At 34.3% G+C, this 20,788-nt stretch overlaps 1 protein-coding gene across 6 annotated transcripts in view; it reads left to right on the top strand.

Moving 5' to 3' along the window:
- TDRD3 (tudor domain containing 3) overlaps positions 1 to 20,788 on the top strand; it is a 154,123-nt gene that overhangs the window by 61,861 nt on the left and 71,474 nt on the right. For all 6 annotated transcript variants that reach the window (XR_001371296.2, XM_027776610.1, XM_027776609.1 and 3 more), the window contains 3 exons: positions 5,041 to 5,182; positions 13,618 to 13,689; positions 15,771 to 15,920. Coding sequence is in view for 5 of the 6 variants with exons in the window: in XM_027776610.1 (XP_027632411.1) it covers positions 5,041 to 5,182; positions 13,618 to 13,689; positions 15,771 to 15,920 (364 nt within the window). In the remaining variant the exon portion in view is untranslated. The remainder of the gene's footprint in view (positions 1 to 5,040; positions 5,183 to 13,617; positions 13,690 to 15,770; positions 15,921 to 20,788) is intronic.

Consider the following 20,788-nt stretch of genomic DNA (forward strand, 5'->3'; position numbering starts at 1 on the left):
CCATTTTAATATTCTAGTAAAGTTGTATAGGCTAGTGAGGTTTTCTTTTTAGGAAATAATGGAAGGCAGGAACATGTATGCGCCACCCCACTTCCTAAGATGAGAGGGAACTCCCTAAGGAATTATTTTTGAAATCTTATTTTTGGCTATTTTTATGGGAGCCTTTTAGAGTCATGCCAATTGGAATGGAGAAAAGCAATGAGAATAGAGAGAGAGTGTCTTTATCCTCAGTGTCTGCATTAGGCCAGTTTGAGCTCTTTTTCTGGGGTGTTATAGCAACTTTCATCACATATCTGTAGTACCCCTCCCCCCAATTTTTTTCTCTTCTTAGACATTTTACAGGTGTGTTTTTGCTGCTTTGAGTCCTTTGAGCATTTTAACTTTAATATAAGCTCTTAGACTGTACTATTATCCCCGAGCAAGCTTTTATCAAATATTTGGATTCTACTGTGCTTCTACATAGAAGAATCTAATGCTGGAGGTAGAACAGTAAATAGGATTTGTTTAGATTTTGCCTCCCATAGCTTATATACTAATGAAATAGACATATTGGCATAGAATTATTGTAATGAATATATGAAATGAAAGGACTAGGAGTCCATAAAATTATCTCTACCTTGGGGAGCCAGAAACAAGTCTTAAAATACAAGTAGGTGTTTTGAGAAAGGTGTGGTGATAGGGACAGGGAGGGTTGAGGTGGCCAGCACAGGCAAAGACACTGTGTAGGGCCTAGGTGAGTTGGAATAGTGTTATGTGGGAGGAAATGTAGCAGGTTGAGGCCTTGTATATCATCCTGAGTGATTTCCCTTTTTTTCTTTCCCTCAACCAGTGTCTACATAGGGAGCCAGATCCCATATGGCTGACCACAATAGGAATTTTAGCCCTGGTGACTAGAAAAACATGCTGGTTATGTGTACCTGGGCATGCCTAAAATCTTATTGGGATGGAGAAATGGAGAAAAAGGATTGCACTGGCTACACCCCAATGGGGGGTTTTCCTTTATCTCTCTCACTCTCTGGTGAGCACACATGCTCGTCCTTTATCTCTCTCTCTCTCTGGTGAGCACACATGCTCTTTGGTTGAAAAAAAAAAAAAAAAAAATTCTAAGAACATCAAGCTTAATCATTCTTGGCCATTACTCATAATTTACAGAATGAATGGCCATGGACAGCTTTGCATAATCTAACCCTCAATTAGAGAGAACCTGTTTTAATTTAAATAGAACCCGATTTAATCTGGTGGGACTTTTCCATATTGCCCTGGTAGAGGAGGCCTCTACCTCAGAAGATCAAATACATATTTATCTAATATGTTGATCTCCATTTACAAAAGTAGTATGGGGAGGGCTTTGTGATTATGTCCTTTTTTTTGAAGACTAGTAGGACTCTTACTTATGTGGAGAAATAGCCTTTCCTAATCAGCTTCCCAAAAAGGGAGTCACGCATGACCCAGAATGCAGGCTTGCCATAAAATGGCTCATGCTCTGATTTACAGCTGTGTATTTTTTGAGGTAAATAAAAACACAAGGTTAGCTTAGAATGAAGGGTCCTGCCCAATGCTTTCTATTGCCTTTTTCTGTATTGAATAATTTGACAGTGGAAAAAATGATTTACTCACACACTTTTTCTCATACCGAAGTAGCATGTACACGTTTAGTGCTATTAAAATGATGACTTAGAAACTATTCTTACACGTGAACAATCAGAAGACTTTTCAAAATCATTTTGGCTTGTGGTTATCTTGGAAGGAAGGTAAAAACACTGTAGATAGAATAAACCAGGTGCTGATATGGATGTATGACATTAAATAGGAATTTTTTTTTTTGAGAGGTTTTTGCTATAGGGTGCGTGCGCTTGCCAGACAGAGAGAGACAGAGAGATAGAAAGCGAGAAATCACCCCCCAGCGGGGATGGCCACGCCACAATCCCTCCTCCTCCTTTCTCCTCTCGGGATCTTGGGCACGCACGCACACTTGCCTGGCGTGAGTTTTAAGCCACCGGGTCCAGGACGCGAACTGCGGTCAACTACGTGGGAGTCCAGTGACATAGCCATTATGCTAACTGCTGGTTCCCTTGTTTTGTTTTTTAATTGCAATGAATAGAGACTAGAGGTACCTCAGCATCCTAATAAAAATATTAATAGCTTTTAAACCAAAATATTGGGTTGTTAGAAAAGTCATGATGTATTAATTAATCTATTTTTCTATGCAAAAATGCATCATGACTTTTCCAATGACCCAATGTACTCTCTGAATAAGAGTTAATTATGGTCCTAAAGATAATGTAGTTAGAATTATATTCATATTTTAGTTCTTAATTTCCTTTTCTGGGAATAGAACTGGATTTATTCTGGTGGGTCTCTTCTCAGTTACTCTAATGAAATTGTAGATCCGTACACAAAAAATTAGACTATTAGGGAGAGTTTGGGAAGGATGCAGTTATTTTGTACAAAATTTAGTTTATCATTCATTTATGGATTAGTTGTAGTTTTAAAGTTATGTTATTATTTTTAAATATTCCTATAATTTACATCCAATTTTTAAGTCCTTATATAGTTTTTTGTATTTAATTTAGTGCATCCCTACATTTTGATTGCATTTTAAAAATTTTAGCTACTTGTATGAAATTATTGACTAGAAGAGGTTTTGAAGAATAAAAATAGATAGATCTTACATAAGTGATATAATTTATTAATAATTTCTTTAAAGGTAAAGAATACAGCATCCCAGGGTCCATAGTGCATATCTTTTTATTTATCCCTAAAAGAACTATACAGTTATGGAAATCTGAATTTGCTAATTGCCTGAACTTGGGAAGAAACTTCTTCGCTTAATTTAACTGTATTTAGTTGTTACTGAGCTTGAAGTCTGACAGCATTGTTCTAAGTTTACTATTTATTATCACAGAGCTCTCTGCTTAAGGGTTAGGATAGCAAGGGTGTTTATGACAAGTTGTAAATAATGGCCAAGAATGATTAAGCTTGGGGTTCTCAGAATAATATTTTATTTTATTATTATTATTTTAAATATATTGCCAGAGAGCATGTGTGCTTGCCAGAGAGAGAGGACATGTGTGAGTGAGTGAGCAACTCCTTATGGGGTGTGACCACAGCGCAATCCTTTTTCCTCCACTTCTCCTTTTGGTAGGATTTTGGGCATGCAGATGTATACTCATCTAGCATGTTTTCCAAGCCACCAGGGCTGAGATTCTAATTGTGGTCAGCCATGTGGGATCTGGCTCCCTATACATAGCACTTAACTTTTGGTCTACAAGGCTGCGCCCTCAGAATTATTTAATAGCTTCGTTGCAATGTTATTTACATATAAAATGTATATATACACACACACTCACATATAGTGTACCGAATAATTTTTAGTATATAATCTGTTTTACTCTTCATGAAGCTTTAAAAATAGGCATGCTCTGTTTCTTCTTGCTAAACTCTCTTATTAACCACCTACTTTCAAAAAGACCACTGATATTAACACTCTCACTAATTGGCTGTTGTATTTATCAGTATATAGTGAATTTCACATTTTAAAATGTGAACAGTGTGAAGCCATTTCAGAATAGTTTTTCCTCCCCACCCCTACCACCAGAGGGTACAAGCCCTTGCCAGGGAGAAAGAGGAGGAGGAAGCAACCCAGTGGGGTATGAGCACACACCCTTCTGAATTTTCTCCATCTTGTCAGGGTTTTGGGTACATAAAAACACACACATATGCCCAGTGTGTTTTTTATGCTGCCCTGGTACCCCGGCTAGTATTTGAACCAGTCTGCCATGTGGGATCCAGCTTTCTTAACCACTAGGCTATGTGCTGGCCCAAATTCAGAATAACTCTCTAATTTATTCTAAGTGCTTTAGGGCAGTCTTTACTTTAGCAGTTTTATTTGGAGTACTTTAACCTTTACTGCACAAGGGAAGAGATGGGGTGGGGTTCAGTATATATGTTTTTGAGCAAACTTTTATGGCAAAATGCATTTCTTACTTTTTAATTTTTTCCTTTACAAAAAGGTTGGTAAGAGGTCAAATATCTCATTTCTTAATTTTGTAAAAGGAGTAATGGTGGAATACTTGCCCAAATCTGGTAATGTTAAGTTACTATAGAAAAAGGTCTTTTAAAATTAGCATTTAAATACTATGTAAAGTTAGTGTGTAAAAAGTTCTTTTAAAGTTATTATATAAATAGCTATCAGTCTTTAACTAGATGGTTAACAAAAAAAGAACATTATTTTGTATGGATTAATAAAGTTCAGGGGGAACCAGCAGTTAGCGTAATGGCTATGTCACTGGACGCCCACGTAGTTGACCGCGGTTCGCATATTGGACCGGTGGCTTAAAACTCACGCTGGGCGCGTGTGGGTGCGTGCCCAAGATCCCGAGAAGAGAACAGAGGAGAAGGGATTGTGGCGTGACCATCCCCCCGGGGGGCGATTTCTCGCTTTCTGTCTCTATGTCTCTCTCTGTCTGTCTGGCGAGCGCATGTGCCCTATAGTGAAAATTTCTCCAAAAAATAAATAAATAAATAGAAATAAATAAAGAAAGACAGAAAGAAAAAAAGAAAAAAAATAAAGTTCAGGTAGGTGTTACAGTTCAAGATTATTACTGGTCAATTATTTTTTTCTGTATTGAAATTTAATTTTATACTATAGTATATTTTTGTAATCTAGAGCCAGTACTCAGTGGAAAAAACATGGTAGTTACATTTGTGTAGTGTGACATAGTTGAGAAAGGACTTTTATTCTGTTTGTCTTTACCACAACTTTGTGAGATGTGATTATTACTGTCCACGTTCTTTTCTTTTCTTCATTTTCTTTAATATATGGAAACTGAAGCTCATTTCTTGGTTGTTAAGCTGAAAAATTACAATATTGCACCTGGTTTTCTGGCTTCCTCCCTGATGACGTATTTATTACAATATATCCAGTCTCCTGAAAAATAGTATTGATATTAGTACATTTTGAAGAACTTTATTAGTTCATACTATAAGAATGAATTCCAGTTTGGGGAGGAACTTTTAACACTTTTCCCCTTATTTCAGCCTGAACACACCTCCTGGAACTAAAGTTAAACTATCAGGTGTTATTGACGTAAAAAATGGATTTCTGCTTTTGAATGACTCTAACACTACGGTTCTTGGCGGTGAAGTGGAACATCTTATTGAAAAATGGGAGTTACAGAGAGTAAGTATAAACTAAGAAGAATGGCTTGAACTTTAAAAATACTGCATTCTTTTTATTGCATTCTTTTATTTTAAGGAGCTCTCCACATAATGAATAGTAAAACTAGTCCTTTGTGTCTGAGTTGAATGGAATAGAATATGATGATCTTTAGAAAATCTGTCTACCGTTGTCTAAGCATGTCATTCTTCTAAAGCAAATATAATTTCAGTACAAGTTTGTTACATTTTATTGCATATTTTTAAAAATAATTTTTATTAAGTTTCAAAGCTGCCAAGATACCAGTTATAAGATATGTGAAATAAATCCATGGATAATTCTTTCTGCAAAAATCTAAAGTGTTTGTATGTATGTGAATAAAATGTATATGTATTTGTCTTGTCTCTATATACACACCTATGTGCAGGTGAAAGCACGTTAGAAGTTCACTGTAAGGAAGGGTTTTCTTGTCGCACTTGATGTCTGTTCATGTTAGTTAATGTGTTTCTTCATTTATGTTAGCGATATCTTCATCCTCTAAGTCACATAGGTTATCTGGAAGTTCTTCCTCTACTTTGTTTCTAGCGATCATTTCTATTAATCTATTGCAGTCAAATCTTCTATCAATGCTTGCTTTCTGGTCCATTCCTATTCTAGTTTAAGTCTTTATTAGTTCTTGCCTGGACTACTGCAATTGTCTTTTAACCATTTCTCCACATACTCTTTCATTATCATCAATTTATTTTTATATACTCCTGCCAGGTGTCCCCCTTTAGCATAATTCAGAATATCACACACTGCTTTTATTTCTAGTGCTTTAATTTGAAACTCAAGATAGTTTTAAATTTGGCCTTATGTCCAGTTTACTTTTTCAGTGTTCTAAGCTCTTTTCCATAGATTGTGTTCAGTCCAAAGGAAACTATTTACTCTTTCTTTGATTATCTGTGCTTTTTTTCAGTTATCCTTTTGAAAAAATAATGTTTTCCTACTTTTATGCCATTCATCTAATTTTCTTTCTTATAATCTCTGCATGGCCAAATAGTTCTATACTTTATTCACATCAAATGCTTGCCTCTTAACAAAGTGAAGTAGTCATGAAGTGTATTTTGTTGTTTGCTTTTGTTTTCTGTTTTTCTTTTTTCTTTGGTAATTGAATTCTCAAAACTCATTGTGTTAACAATATATTACTTTTTATCAAACATTAAAATCATGCGTATTTCTCATCATCTCTAAGCTCTTATATCTGTGTCTCATATGATCCTCCTAATAGTCTTCTAAGAGGATATTATGACTTTATAGATCAGAAAATGAACTTTAGAGAACTGTTAAGTAGGGCCAGCCATGGTACAGTGACAATGCGGTATCGAGAAGCTGGATTCCACATGGTGACCATGGTTCAAATTTTTAGCCTTATCTACCTGAAACACGCTGGACACACAGGCTAGTGCCAAGATCCAATGGACTGGAGGAAGGGGATGGCAGCATGACCAGACCCTGTGAAGTCTCTCTCTCTTTCTTCTTCTCCTTCATGCACATGTTTATATGCTTTATTGAGGATAAAAAAAGTGAAGAAGAAAAAATCCTGGTAAATAACTGATTAGATGGCTAGTAGGTGATGGATCTGAACAGAATCCAGGACCATTTCCCCCATTATATGAGAGCAGTCTTCCTCTGTCTCCAAAGTGGTAGCCCTGAACCTGAGTAATAGACATTATTAAAAACTATTTCTGGGATGAATGAATTGCAAAGCTCATAAAATTTAATAATTCTTCAAGCTAGAACTGATGTGCTTGTGCCACTCTCAAATCCTGCCTGTTGTCCAAATCCAGCTGGTGACCTTAGCAATATTTCAAGCTTTTGGTATTTGTTTGATAATTTACTTTCTCTTATTTTCTTGAAAAGTACTTATGCTCAGGAGGTAAATAGATAAGGAGATGTAGGGACATTATTCTTCTTTAGTATTTGTTCCTTCTGATACTAAAGTACTACAATTTGGGCTGCTATATTATACATACAAGATAATCTTCCACATCTCTGTCATTTAATTGAAAATGTTACAAAAGAAAATAAGTCAAAAGCGGCTTAATAGTTTTACATAAACAGCAAGGTTTATGAACTTCGAATTTCCTAAAGAAATCCCACTCATTTCCTGATTCATAAATTGATATATTGTATTCATGTGATTATTAGGGTAAAATGTTGTCAGATAAACACCTTAAATAGTTTTCTACAATCCAGCCAGAGCCATATCACTAACAACCCGATAGTCAGTTAAACCTTTTTAGGGGCCTCCTGACCCTTCACACACACACATACTCACACGCATTCTCACACACACACACACACACACACACACACGCACACACACACACACACACAGAGTTAGTAGTAGTTTGATAGCTGTCTTTGGAATGTTTTATTATGTGCACTTTGCTTTCTAAAATACATATTACTATTTACTGTTAGGTGGCAATGATATAAATTTACATTTAAAATAGTTTATAAACACCTAAATATGATTGTATTTCTTTTCGGTTTTATAGTTGTTTTTTTTTTTTTTAATTTGGTAACCATAGTAATGTAGGTAACATGGAGAGTATAATTACTTGAGCAGCTGGCAGGTGTTACACATAGAAATCAAATGCACACACAGAATTCATAAACCATAGAGTAATTTTGGAAGTAAGAGAGTCCTAAATTTTGTAAAATAGGGGAAGGGAACTTCAGACATTAAACTACACACAGGTGGTATGGTTGTAGCATGTTGTTTACAAAAAGAAGAAGAAAAAACCCTCAGACTAAGTATTTTGTGTGTTTATGTGGTTTAGGAAGTTTTGTGCCTCATGTAATCTACTAAATAAGTTTTTCTGTAACATTTTAGAGCCCCACAAATAATAGATCTGGTTTTTCTTCTTTTTAAAAAAATCATAGTAATGTATACATAACATAAAATTATCATATTGACCATTTTTTAGCATAAAATTTAGTGACAGAAAGTACGTTCACATTGTTACACAGCCATCACCTTTATCCATCTCCTAACTTTCTGATCTCCTGAAATAAAACTTCTGTATTCATTACATGCTATGTTCTGTTTCTCCTTTCCTCCAACCTCTGGCACCACCTTTCTACTTTCCATTTCCCTGAATTTGACCACTTTAGGTGCCTCATATAAATGCAATCACATAGTATTTGTCTTTTTGTGTCTGGCTTATTTCAGTTAGCATAATATCCTCAAGTTTCATCTATATCGTAGCATGTATCAGAATTTTCCTGTTTATTTAGGCTAAATAATATCCCCTTGTCTACCCATACCATATTTTGTTAATTTATCCATAGTCGACATTAGAGCTGTTTTCATCTTGTAACTATTGTGAATAATGCTTCTGTAAACATGGATATACAAATAGCTGTTGAAATACTGGTTTCTGGTTATTTGAGAATATACTAAAAAGTGTGCTGGATCATAAAATAATTCTATTTTTAATGTTTCTGAGAAACTGCCATACATTTTCCACAGTGGTTCTACTGTTTTATATTTTTAGCATCAATGCATAGGGGTTCTCATTCCTCCACAGCCTCACTAACACTTGCTTTTTTATTTTTATTTCTGTTTTTATTTTTATGTTTAGTAGCTATCCTAATGTATGTGAAATAGAATTCTATTGTGAATTTGATTTACATTTCCCTAATGTCTAGTAATGTTGAACATCTTTTTGTGTGCTTTTTGGTCACTTATTTATTTTTTTTTTAGAAGAATTGTTTTTACTTAACTTTATTTATTTATTATAATTTGACCAGAGAGAAACAGAGAAAGAGAGAGAGAGAGAGAAAGTGAGAAAGCAAGCCACCAGGTCCAGGACTGGAGCTGCAGTTGGTCATGTGAGAGTCTAGCACCCTTAACTACTATGCAACCTGCTGGTCCTGGCCACTTTTTAATCTTCTTTGAAGAAATTTTTTTTTTTTTTTTGGCGGTTTTCCTTTGGGCGCGTACGCTCACCAGACAGACAGAGAGAGACACAGAGACAGAAAACAAGAAATCACCCCCCATGGGGGATGGTCACGCCGCAATCCCTTCTCCTCCATTCTCCTCTTGGGATCTTAGGCATGCACACACACGCGCCTGGCGGGTTTTAAAGCCACCGGGTCTGGGACATGAACTGCGGTCGACTACGTGGGAGTCCAGCGACATAGCCATTACGCTAACTGCTGGTTCCCCGAAGAAATTTTTATTTAAGTTTTTGCCTATTTTAAAATCAGGTTGTTTCTGTTGTTGTTTGTGTTCTTTATATATTCTGGATATCAACCCCTTATAAAATATATGATTTGTAATTTTTTTAATAACCATTCCATGGTTTGCATTTATTTATTTATTTGTTTATTTACTTATTTAAACTTGACCAGAGGGGACAGAGTGAGAGAGAGAGAGAGTTAAAGTGAGAAAGCAAGCCACCAGTTCTGGGACTTGAACCACAGCTGGCCATATGGGAGTCCAGCACCCTTAACCACCATGCCACCTGCTGGCCCCCATGGTTTGCCTTTTTATTCTGTTGATAAGGTCTTTTGGTGCACAAATGTAAGAGTAATATAGGTTTAGTTTCTATGCTTAGACATTTGATCCATTTTAAGGTTTTTTTTTTTTTTGAGAGGTTTTTGCTATAGGAGGCATGCGCTCATGAGAGAGACAAAGAGACAGAAAGTGAGAAATCACCCCCCTGGATCCCCTCCCCCCCCCCCGGGGGATGGCTATGCTGTAATCCCTTCTCCTCCATTCTCCTTTTAGGATCTTGGGCACACATGAACACGTTCCTGGTGTGCCAGGACTCAAACCTCAGGACTACATGGGAGCCCAGTGACGTAGCCATTAGCCATCTGTTGGTTCCATTTAGGCTTATTTATTTTTTATTTTTTGGAGAGGTTTTCACTATAGGGCACGTGTGGTCGCCAGACAGATAGAGAGAGACATAGAGACAGAAAAGTGAGAAATCACCCCCAGGGGGGATGGTCACACGGCAGTCCCCTCTCCTCTGCTCTCCTCTTGGGATCCTGGGCATGCACACATATGCGCCCGGCGTGAGTCTCAAGCCACCATGTCCGGGACGCGAACTGTGGTCGACTACGTGGGAGTCCAGCGACATAGCCATTACTCTAACTGCTGGTTCCCTAGGCTTATTTTTAAAGTTAAGGGTACAGCTTCATTCTTTTGCAGGTGGAGTGGATGTCCAATTTTCTCACTAGTTGAAAAAAATTGTCTTTTCCCACTGGGTCATCTTGTGACTCTCATAAAAAACCCTTGATTGTATATGTGAGGCTTTATTTCTGGGTTCTCTATTTAATTGATCTACAGATCTATATGCCACAATTATTGCAGTATTTTTTTATTACATTTTGTAATTAGGAAGTGTGATACATTTTACAAAATTTTTTTTATTATTTGGTATTCCTCGAGGTTCACGTAAATTTTAGGATGAATTTTTCTATTTCTGCAGAAAGTGTCATTGGGATTTTGATGGAGACTACCTTGACTCTGTAGACCACTTTGAGGTAGTATTCACATATTTTTGTCAGAGGGCGCATATTCTCCCTGAAGAGGGAGAGACAGCAAGTTAGAAATCACCCCCTCCCGGGCGGGGAGATAGCCATGCTGCAGTCCCTTCTCCATTCTCCTTTTGGGACTTTGGACATGCACCCACATGCACCTGGCATGAGTTTTAAGTAGCCAGGTCTTGGACTCGAACCACAGTTGACTATGAGGGAGTCCAGTTATGTCACCATTATGCCATCTGCTGGTCCCAGTTCTCTGAATCTTTATTCACTGCTCTGAATGATCATCAAAGACTCTATCTAGTCTAGGTGGTTGGCACTGTATTTTCACTTTATCCTTTGTGAACTCTGGGAATTGTTCAGTTTTACATTCGTATTATTTTTGGCTTAGCCTAGTTCTTACCAATCTCTCACAGAAATCCTAGGCATGTTTCTTTTCTATAGTGGTCTCTCTTTTCTGACACTTAACCACAAATTCCAGTTGCTTCAGTCTGCTTGAACCATGAGATTGATGTTCTCAACTCAGCTATGTTCTCTGTCTGCATCTTGCCTCTGGGAAAACAGCCAGAATCACCAGTTTTTTTTTCTTTTTTTTTTTTTTAATCATTGTTGCTTTTTTTTGGGTCTTTTTCTCTTAAAGATAAAAGTCTTGGACTACTTGATGTCTTATGTCTTGAAATAACTTCCTTACACATTGTCCAGTTGCTATTTGTTTATAGAGGGAGATTAAATCTCGTTCTTGTGCTTTCAACAGGGCAGAAAATAGAAATTATCTAAGATGCTTGTAATTATTGAGAGATGATATTATTGGCAACATAGTGGCCTTATTAAGGAAGTTATATTATAAATTGAAATAATTTGAATAAGCTTTTTCTTATATCTGTGTTAAATTAAAGCTCAGGGAAAGACCTCCTATAATTTTATGTATTGATACTTGTTTTTCTTTTTTTTTTTTTTAAATCTGGTTAATATTCTAACTATTGGTTGTAAAGAAAGGTGTCATTCAAGTGGCCTTATTAAGGATGTTATAGTATAAATTGAAATAATTTGAGTAAGCTTTTTCATATATCTGTGGTAAATTAAAGCTCAGGGAATGACCCCCTCTATAGTTACTTGTTTTTTTTTTTTTTTTTTTTTTAAATCTGGTTAATATTCTAACTATTGGTTGTAAAGAAAGGTGTCATTCAAGTGGCCTTATTAAGGATGTTATAGTATAAATTGAAATAATTTGAGTAAGCTTTTTCATATATCTGTGGTAAATTAAAGCTCAGGGAATGACCCCCTCTATAATTTTATGTATTGATACTCTTTTTAAAAATCAGGTTAATATCCCAACTATTGGTTGTAAAGAAAGGTATCATTCATTTAGTTTAAAACTTTTTCTCAATAATCTGTTATGGTTATCACTAGTCATACTACTCTATGTGTAACTTATATAAACAGTATCGTTCATATAATTCAGCAACTATTGAATGTACTTAAAAGCGCATTTGTTAATTTTTAAAAACATTTTCTGTAGTGATAATAAAAATGCACAAAAGTTAAAAGTTAAGAAGCTATATCGAATAAAATGTTTGACACATGTGTATTAACATCTAAAAAAAAGTAAATAGGAGGAATAGATAACTGAAGGGAAGTCTTCTGAAGATGCATTATTGCATTTTGGAAGAACTTTATAATGTGAGAAATTGCTTTTACCAGAAAAACAATTTTTTTCCCCATTTTCATTATACATTGTTATGTCTCTAATACTAACCTTGAGAGTCTGGGAAAAAGAAAACTCAAATTAGTAAGGTTTGGAAGATTAATTTTATTAAAGAATATCAGTTTATTGCATACTTCTTTGAATTACTAGGCTGCCCTGTAACGTAGCAGTTAAGCACTGTGTATACAAAGCTCAATCTCATATGGCCAACTGTGGTTCAAATCTCAGCCACTGCAGCTTGAAAAACACCAGGCAGGTGTGCTTCCATGTCCCCAAACCTGACAGGATGGCAAGATGGCGGAACAAATGGAGGACAGAACACCAATTGTGGGATATTTTTTTTCTCTGGCGAGTGTACCTGCATTCTAGCAATAAAAAGGACAGAAAAAAAATTAATAATTATTTCCTTTAACTTTATTTATTTATTTATTTATTTATTTTTAATTTGATCAGAGAGGCACAGAGTTAGAGATAAATAGAGAAAGGGAAAGTGAGAAAGGAAGCCACCAGGTCCGGGACTCGAACTGTGGCTGGCCATGTCAGAGTCCAGCACCCTAAACCAACATGCCACTTGCTGGCTGGCCCTGAAAATTTCCTTTTTTTTTAATTTGCAAAGTATGAATTGTTTTACAAAACATGAAACATTACTAAGAAAATTTTACTGTAACTGAAAGTACTTTCACATTATAAATTGGCACAATTTTCCACACAAAATGCATCATGACATTTCTGATGACCCAATATAATAATATCTCTAAATAAATAAAATCATCTTTATTAATATGTTGTCTGCAAATAAATTTTATATCTAAAAGCTTTATTTTGAAGATAATTTTCAGGTAATAGTTGTCTGTTAGATTATAATTTTAATATACTTGAGAGAAAAGTTCTAATTACCAAAGTTATCTTTAAATTTACTACTTGTTGAGGAAGACCATTTTCTCCTAAGGAGATCAGCTTGATAAATATTTCTAAAAATTATATGTGAATATGTGTTTTGGTAAGGGAAGAGTGGTAAGATTATTTTGCCTAGTTATTGAAATTAGGAATAAAATGTTTTGTACCATTTGAAGTAATTTATAGAGGAGTTTTTTTTTCCTGTTTCTTGTAAAATTCTACTCTAAAAAGTGGATTCCTAGTACATTATAAATGTTTTAAATCAATCTTATGTATAATTTCTGTTTTATGACTGAGATTTTTCTCCCCTCAGAGCTTATCAAAACACAATAGAAGCAACATTGGAACTGAAGGTGGACCACCTCCTTTTGTGCCTTTTGGACAGGTAATGACTTTGACAACAAATAAACTTAAATCAGGAACAAATGTTTTTCATTTGTATTCAAGTTGTGTTTAGTTTTGTGTTGTACTAGTGATTCACCGGTCATGGAGTAATATGGAAGGGTGAAGTCCAAGGAACTTAATAATTTTGTGGATGTTTCTTGATGGTAATTAATTAAACTGTTTGTGTAGATTATTTTCCAAAAGCCATTAATCCAGAGATTGAAGGAATTAGCAGTGTGAGAATAATTGCTATGGTATCTGTCTTTGTCTCATGAAGCCAGGAACCTTAGCTATTGAAAATATGCTTTGCATTGGCTATTTATTTATTTATTCATTTATTTTTGAGAGTGCTGGCTAAAAGTGAAGTCCCACTCCTACCTCTCAGGAGTATATTTTCACTTTTACTTAATAAATTACCTTTCCTTTCTTCCCCCCAAAAGTTAGGATGAGTTGGGGATAACAAAGGTGGGAAACAGAGACCTACATTTCATTATTAATTTGTGTTCGTATGTTTAACTTTGGTTAAAAAAAAAATAGTTAATTAGAAAATGAATGCTTGGAATCAGTTGACTATCATCCTCTTCACAAACTTTTTGGTAAGGCCTACTCAAAATTAAAGACATTTTTGCATCATGGCTATTTTGAAAGTATTTTTAACAGATGCTGATGTTTACTGTGTTTTAGAATGAGGGACAGTCAAGAAAAAGGAGTTATGAAATCATATGGTTAGAATCATATTGATGTTACTGATGTTACTCTCTCATTAGAATAATAATAAAAAACCCAGAATGTAAACAGAGTATAAACATTTTAATAACTTATATTTGCAGTAATAAATTGAATATTTATAAAATTTTACTTTCACCTTAAACATTTGGTGATATTTGTCTTTGATAAATTGTTTAAGAGAAAGCCAAGTTTCTCAATAAAATGGGGGAGGCAGAGAAAGCAACAATAGATACCAGACACAATGTGGGAGGAGGGTGGGAGATGGCAAAGGGTGAGAGATGGCAGAGGGTGAGATAGGGAATCAAGGATGGGAAAAAGGCAAAATACACAGAAAACAAGAAATGGAAAATTATGTGTTGACAATAACATATATGTTGATGTGCTTGATTGAGCCAATATACAGTGTACTCTGAATGGAAAAATCTCATTTTGTATGCTATAATGATGTACAGTGAATGAATGTAAGTAAATAAATAAAAAAAAATTAAAAAAAAAAGAAAGCCAAGTTTCTTATTTTCCTCACAGACTTGTGATCTAGTTATTTGTTTAAGAATTTGAAGCATCGTTTATTGCTTTTAGGAAGGTTAGGAAATGTAATAAAAGGTATAGTTTTAGTAATTTTTTTAATATTCATTCTCAAAAATTCTTATGAAGCTTTGTATATGGGAATAGATAGATAATGTTGGCTATCAATAGGACATATTTATATTGTTGAATGCTTACTATATTTATATAATAAATTTGTTTGAGAAGATCTCTTCCTCCTCCTTCCTTCTATGAATGAGTTGAGAAAAGGTTCATTATATAGAATTCTTACTAGTAGATTTGGAAGGGAGAACAGAATTTAGGTTTTAGATAATGCCTTTCTTAGTATATTATTTGACTAAAAAAGCTAAACTTTGTAGCCTACTTGAGAAGGGTATGTTTTAGCTTTTGGTTTTTATGTGGAGGTACATCATTTAATAAAAATAATTGTATTTTCTAACCCTCAGGTAGATATAATATGGGTACTAAGCTTTTACTTGCAAAGCTGATTTTACTTCTTATGCATTAGTCTAGGATGAAATCTAAAATTATAATCCTAAAATGAAACTTAAATTTCTTGGTCCAATTTATGTTAGATGACCATATTTTTGTATAATTTTTAATCTTGTTTACTAATTATATTTATTTGAAAGTTACTTTAATTGGACTTTTATCTATATTTTTAACTGTGGGATAGAATTATAGTTTTGTGTGCTATCAGCTGTTGTAAGAGAGACAAATATTATTTTTGAAAGAGTATTAGTTATAATGAAAACTGGTATGTTTTTTGGAACTACTGAATTGACTTATTTTTATTTACTTTACCAGAAGTGTTTATCTCATGTCCAAGTGGATAGCAGAGAACTTGATCGAAGAAAGACATTGCAAGTTACATTGCCTGTCAAAACTACAAATGATAATGATGAATTTGAAAAGCAAAGGACTGCTGCTATTGCAGAAGTTGCAAAGAGCAAAGAAGTAAGAAATCATTGCAAATGTTGTATTTTGTTACTATGTTCTATTTGGACTATTCTGGTTCCATTATTTCTTTTCACATAAGTAATTCAGTAAGTCTTTGTTTTTTTTAAACAATATGACAACTGAGCACAACACTTTTTATTATGCTAGAGGGTTTGCTGTTTCTGGTTAGGCTTGTTGCTACTTCTTCAGGAAAATTTCCCCTTGGCTATCAATAGGACATATTTATATTGTTGAATGCTTACTATATTTACTAATAAATTTGTTTGAGAAGATCTCTTCCTCCTACTTCCTTCTATGAATGAGTTGAGAAAAGGTTCATTATATAGAATTTCTAAGGAGTGAGTAAAAATTAGAGCATAAATCAATAGGTGAGGATTAACTTTTGTATCAGTTTTCATTCTTAATTCTATTTCATTTCTTGTGAAAATAATTTTAACTTTAACTTTTGCTTATATATTTATTTACACAAATATACACACACACACAGACCTTCCATCTGTACTATAGACAAAGGTTCTCTTTTGTTATGAATTTCTCTAGTTATTTATTGATTTTAAACTTTAGTAAGGAATTTTAGCTCACGAATTAGTTGCTTGGACAGACTTTCCTTAACCAATGAGCTTGTAATAGTTTTCTTTGTTCAGAACCTGTAATGATGTATAGGCTAACAACTTTTTCCTATTTTTTTTTAAATTCCAAGGGGGAATCTTTTTTTTTTTTTTTTTTTTTTTTTTGGGTTGAAATATTTTCATTGTCTTTTAGTCCATCAGTCTCATGTAGAGACCAAAAGTACAAGCTGTGAAATCAGGTAGTCTAGAAGCATGTCCTGTTGACAGTCAAGGATAGGTTTCTTAGCTGTTTATACCCCATTCAGGGCCTAATAATGGTACCTATTTCATATAGTTGCTATAAGGATTATAAATGATCATCTTGAAACATTTAGAACTATGACTATTTTTACCCAGCACAGATCAAACCACTCTTTTGCTCAAATCTCTCAATAAACATGACTATTGCTATTATTCAGTATTTCTCTACTGAAAGAAACATTTTAAAAAATCATTTTAATATTTCTTAATGTATTTTACAGAGTTTACAGGGAATATTTTTATTCTTACCTAATAGGATATTCAAATTATGGAGTTTAAGAAGATTGTGTATGTATATATCTATATCTATACACATACACACACACACACATTTTTTAATGACTGTAGGAAAATTAACCTTTTGATTTGTATTTATCTTAAAGTTTCCTTCCAAGGAGTTTGTTTAAAATCATTACAGCTATCTGCTATTGTGAGAATTTTATAATATGTTTCTTTTTTTAAGTCATAATTATATTTTACCATAAATATTTGCTTGTTAAAGAATCAGTTTCTTTTTTGTTGTTTTTTGTTTTTGTTTTGTTTTGGAATAAGACAGGCTTCAAAACTTCCCAGGAAGAGTTGATAGAGGTTCAGAATTAACTAGCAAACACGGTATTGGTCTAAGGTTACCCAATGACTATTCTAGGACTAAATCTTGAAGAGTAGTAGAAGATCTATATCATCATAAATATTGGATTGTTGGGAAAGTCATGACACATTTTTGCATAGAAATTACTTTCCCAACAACCTAATAATACAAACATGATAAATAAACTACAGATTGCAATATTAGACATAGTAGTTTGAGTAGGCCTCAAGATAGTGAGATTTGAACAAGACTAGAAGAATCAGCCACATGGTTATCTGAGGAAGATGTTTCAGGAGGAAGAAAACATCTTTATGTAGGCTATAAAACAGAAATGTATGTTGAGGAACAGCAGGATGACCAGCAGAAGCAGAGGGTGCATGTAGTAGGAAATAAAGTCAAGAGAGAAAAGTCAGTTTTTGTGAGGCCCTGGAAGTCTTTGTAAAGACATTAGCTTCATTCAGAGAGAAATATGAGCTTTTAGTGGGTTTTGAGCCCAGCAATAGCATCAACTGACCTATTCTGGTGGCTAAGTCCAGGCTAAATTATAGAGAACAAAGATCGGAATCTGGCAAATCATAAGATCATTGAATTAATCCATGGGGAAAATGATGGTAGTTTGTTAATTGTGTAGGGGGTGTGAAGTTGTCTAGAAGAGAGCCATCTGGGATCCTGAAAAATTGGATATGGAGTATGAGAGAAGACAGTGTATTGAGAATGACTGCAGGGACTGGATGGAAGTACAGTGGTAAAATGTAATGTTCTTTGAGGCTGGCTGAAATGGGAAGACTGGGTTTGCATCAGAGACCACTGTGGGTATGCCAGGCACATTATCCATGCCCATGATCCAGAACTGACTACACCTGGCAGTGAATTGTGGTGTCAAGACCCTACCGGGGTGCCAGTTCTCTGTCTCTTTCTCACTTATGGATGATATATTGATAGATATGGATGTAGATCGATAGATAGATTGATGGATAGACCGATGAATGCTAGATAAATGGAGAGATAACAGACTCACTGTAAAAATTTTACTCCAAGGGGGACCAGCAGGTGGCATGGTGGTTAAGGACACTGGACTGCCACATGACTGATGGTGTTCTAGTCCTGGACCTGGCAGCTTGTTTTCTCGCTTTTTCTCTCTCTCTCTTTCTTCCTCACTCTCTTTCTCACTCTGTCCCTCTCTGGTCAAATTTAAATAAATAAAAATGAATAAATAAAGTTAAATTTAAAAATTTTTAAAAAGAATTTTACTCCCAAGAAATTATATGGTAATGTTTAGATTGTGAAGGTTCTAGATATTTGTATATTTAATGAATGACAACAGTTTTAAAGCAGAGAAAAGCAATTCTAAAAATGCTATTTATCCTATTACTAAATCCATTATATGGAAAGAAAATAATAAATACATTCAGGAGATGAGATTATTTCACTGGTGCCAAAAGAAAAAGCAGCACTTTTGGAATCACAGAATGTAAATTCTGGAGATACGTTTAATTTGAAACAGGTCAGGCTCCCTGCTTCAGGCAATTGTGTTCTAGTATCTTAACCAAATAATTGACACTTGTTATTGAATATTTGCCATGTACCAGTTGTTAAAATAGTCATTTTCTGTTGATGATATCTTATCCTTACTGCATCCAGGGATAAAGGTTTTCTCATCCCTCTTTTAAGGATGAAAAACTAGAAGCTCAGTAGAAGGTAGAAGTTAGTGACTGCCTAAGGACAGAAACTAGAAAGTGATTGAACCAAGATTAGTGAGCCTGTCTAGCTCCAAATTCTATGTTATTAACTGTGTTGCATTATTGCCCAGTCTAATAAACTTTATGTCATGTTAAAGTAAATATATATTTTTCTTTATAGTTATGTACATATTGACTATAAAGACTTGTCAACTGTAGTTTTTGCTAGCATTCCATAAACCAGAAATTGAATGAAGTCAGTAATGAGTCTTTGGTCTTTGAAGATGAGGTTTTAATTTTGATTTGAATTAAATTTAAATATGTGGAATATCAACTACCTAATAGAAATATTTAATATGATTTATATTAATACTCATCTAATGTCACTTTTCTATTTTTCAGTTTCTGCTTCTCTATATTTTCATCTGATTCAAAATAATTTCTCTAAGTTATGTAAATTTATATCTAAGATTTTTTTCTTACTATAGTCATTTAATCATTTTAAACCAGAAAATATTGGTCATTATATCTACTAAAAATTAAGTTTTCTTCTATTATTAGATCTATTAGAACGATAAAGATATTATATAACTAGATGTTTAATTTGATATTATATAAGGAACAACTGTTGTCTGCTTTCTAGTTATGAATTTCTATCTTTCCAAACCAATGTTTTTATGCTTTAGTCTTCTCACAATAGTTTTGAAATGGAAAAAAAAAATAAGTTTTTAAATTTAATTACACATATACTTCAAATAATTGAGGCAAAATTAGAAATATAGACTAGAAAACTTTTATACATAGTTGTCAAGAAATGAAATATTGCGTAATTAATGTAATTAATAAATTGATAATGAGAATTTTAATCCAGTGTTCAAGTTTATATTACTTATTTACTTTCTAAGATCACTTTCTAAGATTATAGAACCATAGTACTAATCTATGCACATAATTTCACTGAAACCTAGACAGGTTTAATGCCTCGCTAACCTTGCCTTGTAGTTTGATTTAGAGCCTAGGTCTCAAGACATCAGTCAAATATTTAACCCTAGAATCATTTTGACAACTATGCTATGTTATTTTCTTCTCCATTGTGCACTTAAGTTTATTTTGATTATATGCCTTGGAAAGACTTAAAGATTATGATATAATTATTTTCTGATTTGAGTTTAGGAAAAGAGATTAGAGCTAGTAGGTATTTATGCTATTTTTTTCACATAAAATATAATTAAGAAACTTAATTCAAGTTTGGTAGCTATTTTTAGTCATAGCTTTTAGAATTCTTTTAAAAAATTTTTCGTCATAAGACATGTACACTTGTGGGAACCAGCAGTTAGCATAATGGCTATGTCGCTGGACTCCCACGTAATTGACCACGGTTCGCATCCCGGATCCGGTGGCTTAAAACTCATGCCAGGCGCGTGTGCGTGCGTGCCCAAGATCACGAGAGGAGAATGGAGGAGAAGGGATTGTGGCGTGACCATCCTCCCGGGGAGTGATTTCTTGCTTCTGTCTCTATGTCTCTCTCTCTCTCTCTCTCTGTCTCGCTAGTGCACATGCCCTATAGCGAAATAGTGCACATGCCCTATAGCGAAAACCTCTCAAAAAAAAAAAAAAAAGACATGTACACTTGCCAGATAGAAAGGAAGTGGGAGAAAGCATTACCAGTGGGGCGTGGTCATACCACAATCCCTTCTCCATTTCTCCATCTGTTGGAATTGGAGCATG

Source organism: Tupaia chinensis, unplaced genomic scaffold (genome assembly GCF_000334495.1).
Source record: "Tupaia chinensis unplaced genomic scaffold, TupChi_1.0 Scaffold000686_1, whole genome shotgun sequence".
NCBI lineage: Eukaryota > Metazoa > Chordata > Mammalia > Scandentia > Tupaiidae > Tupaia > Tupaia belangeri.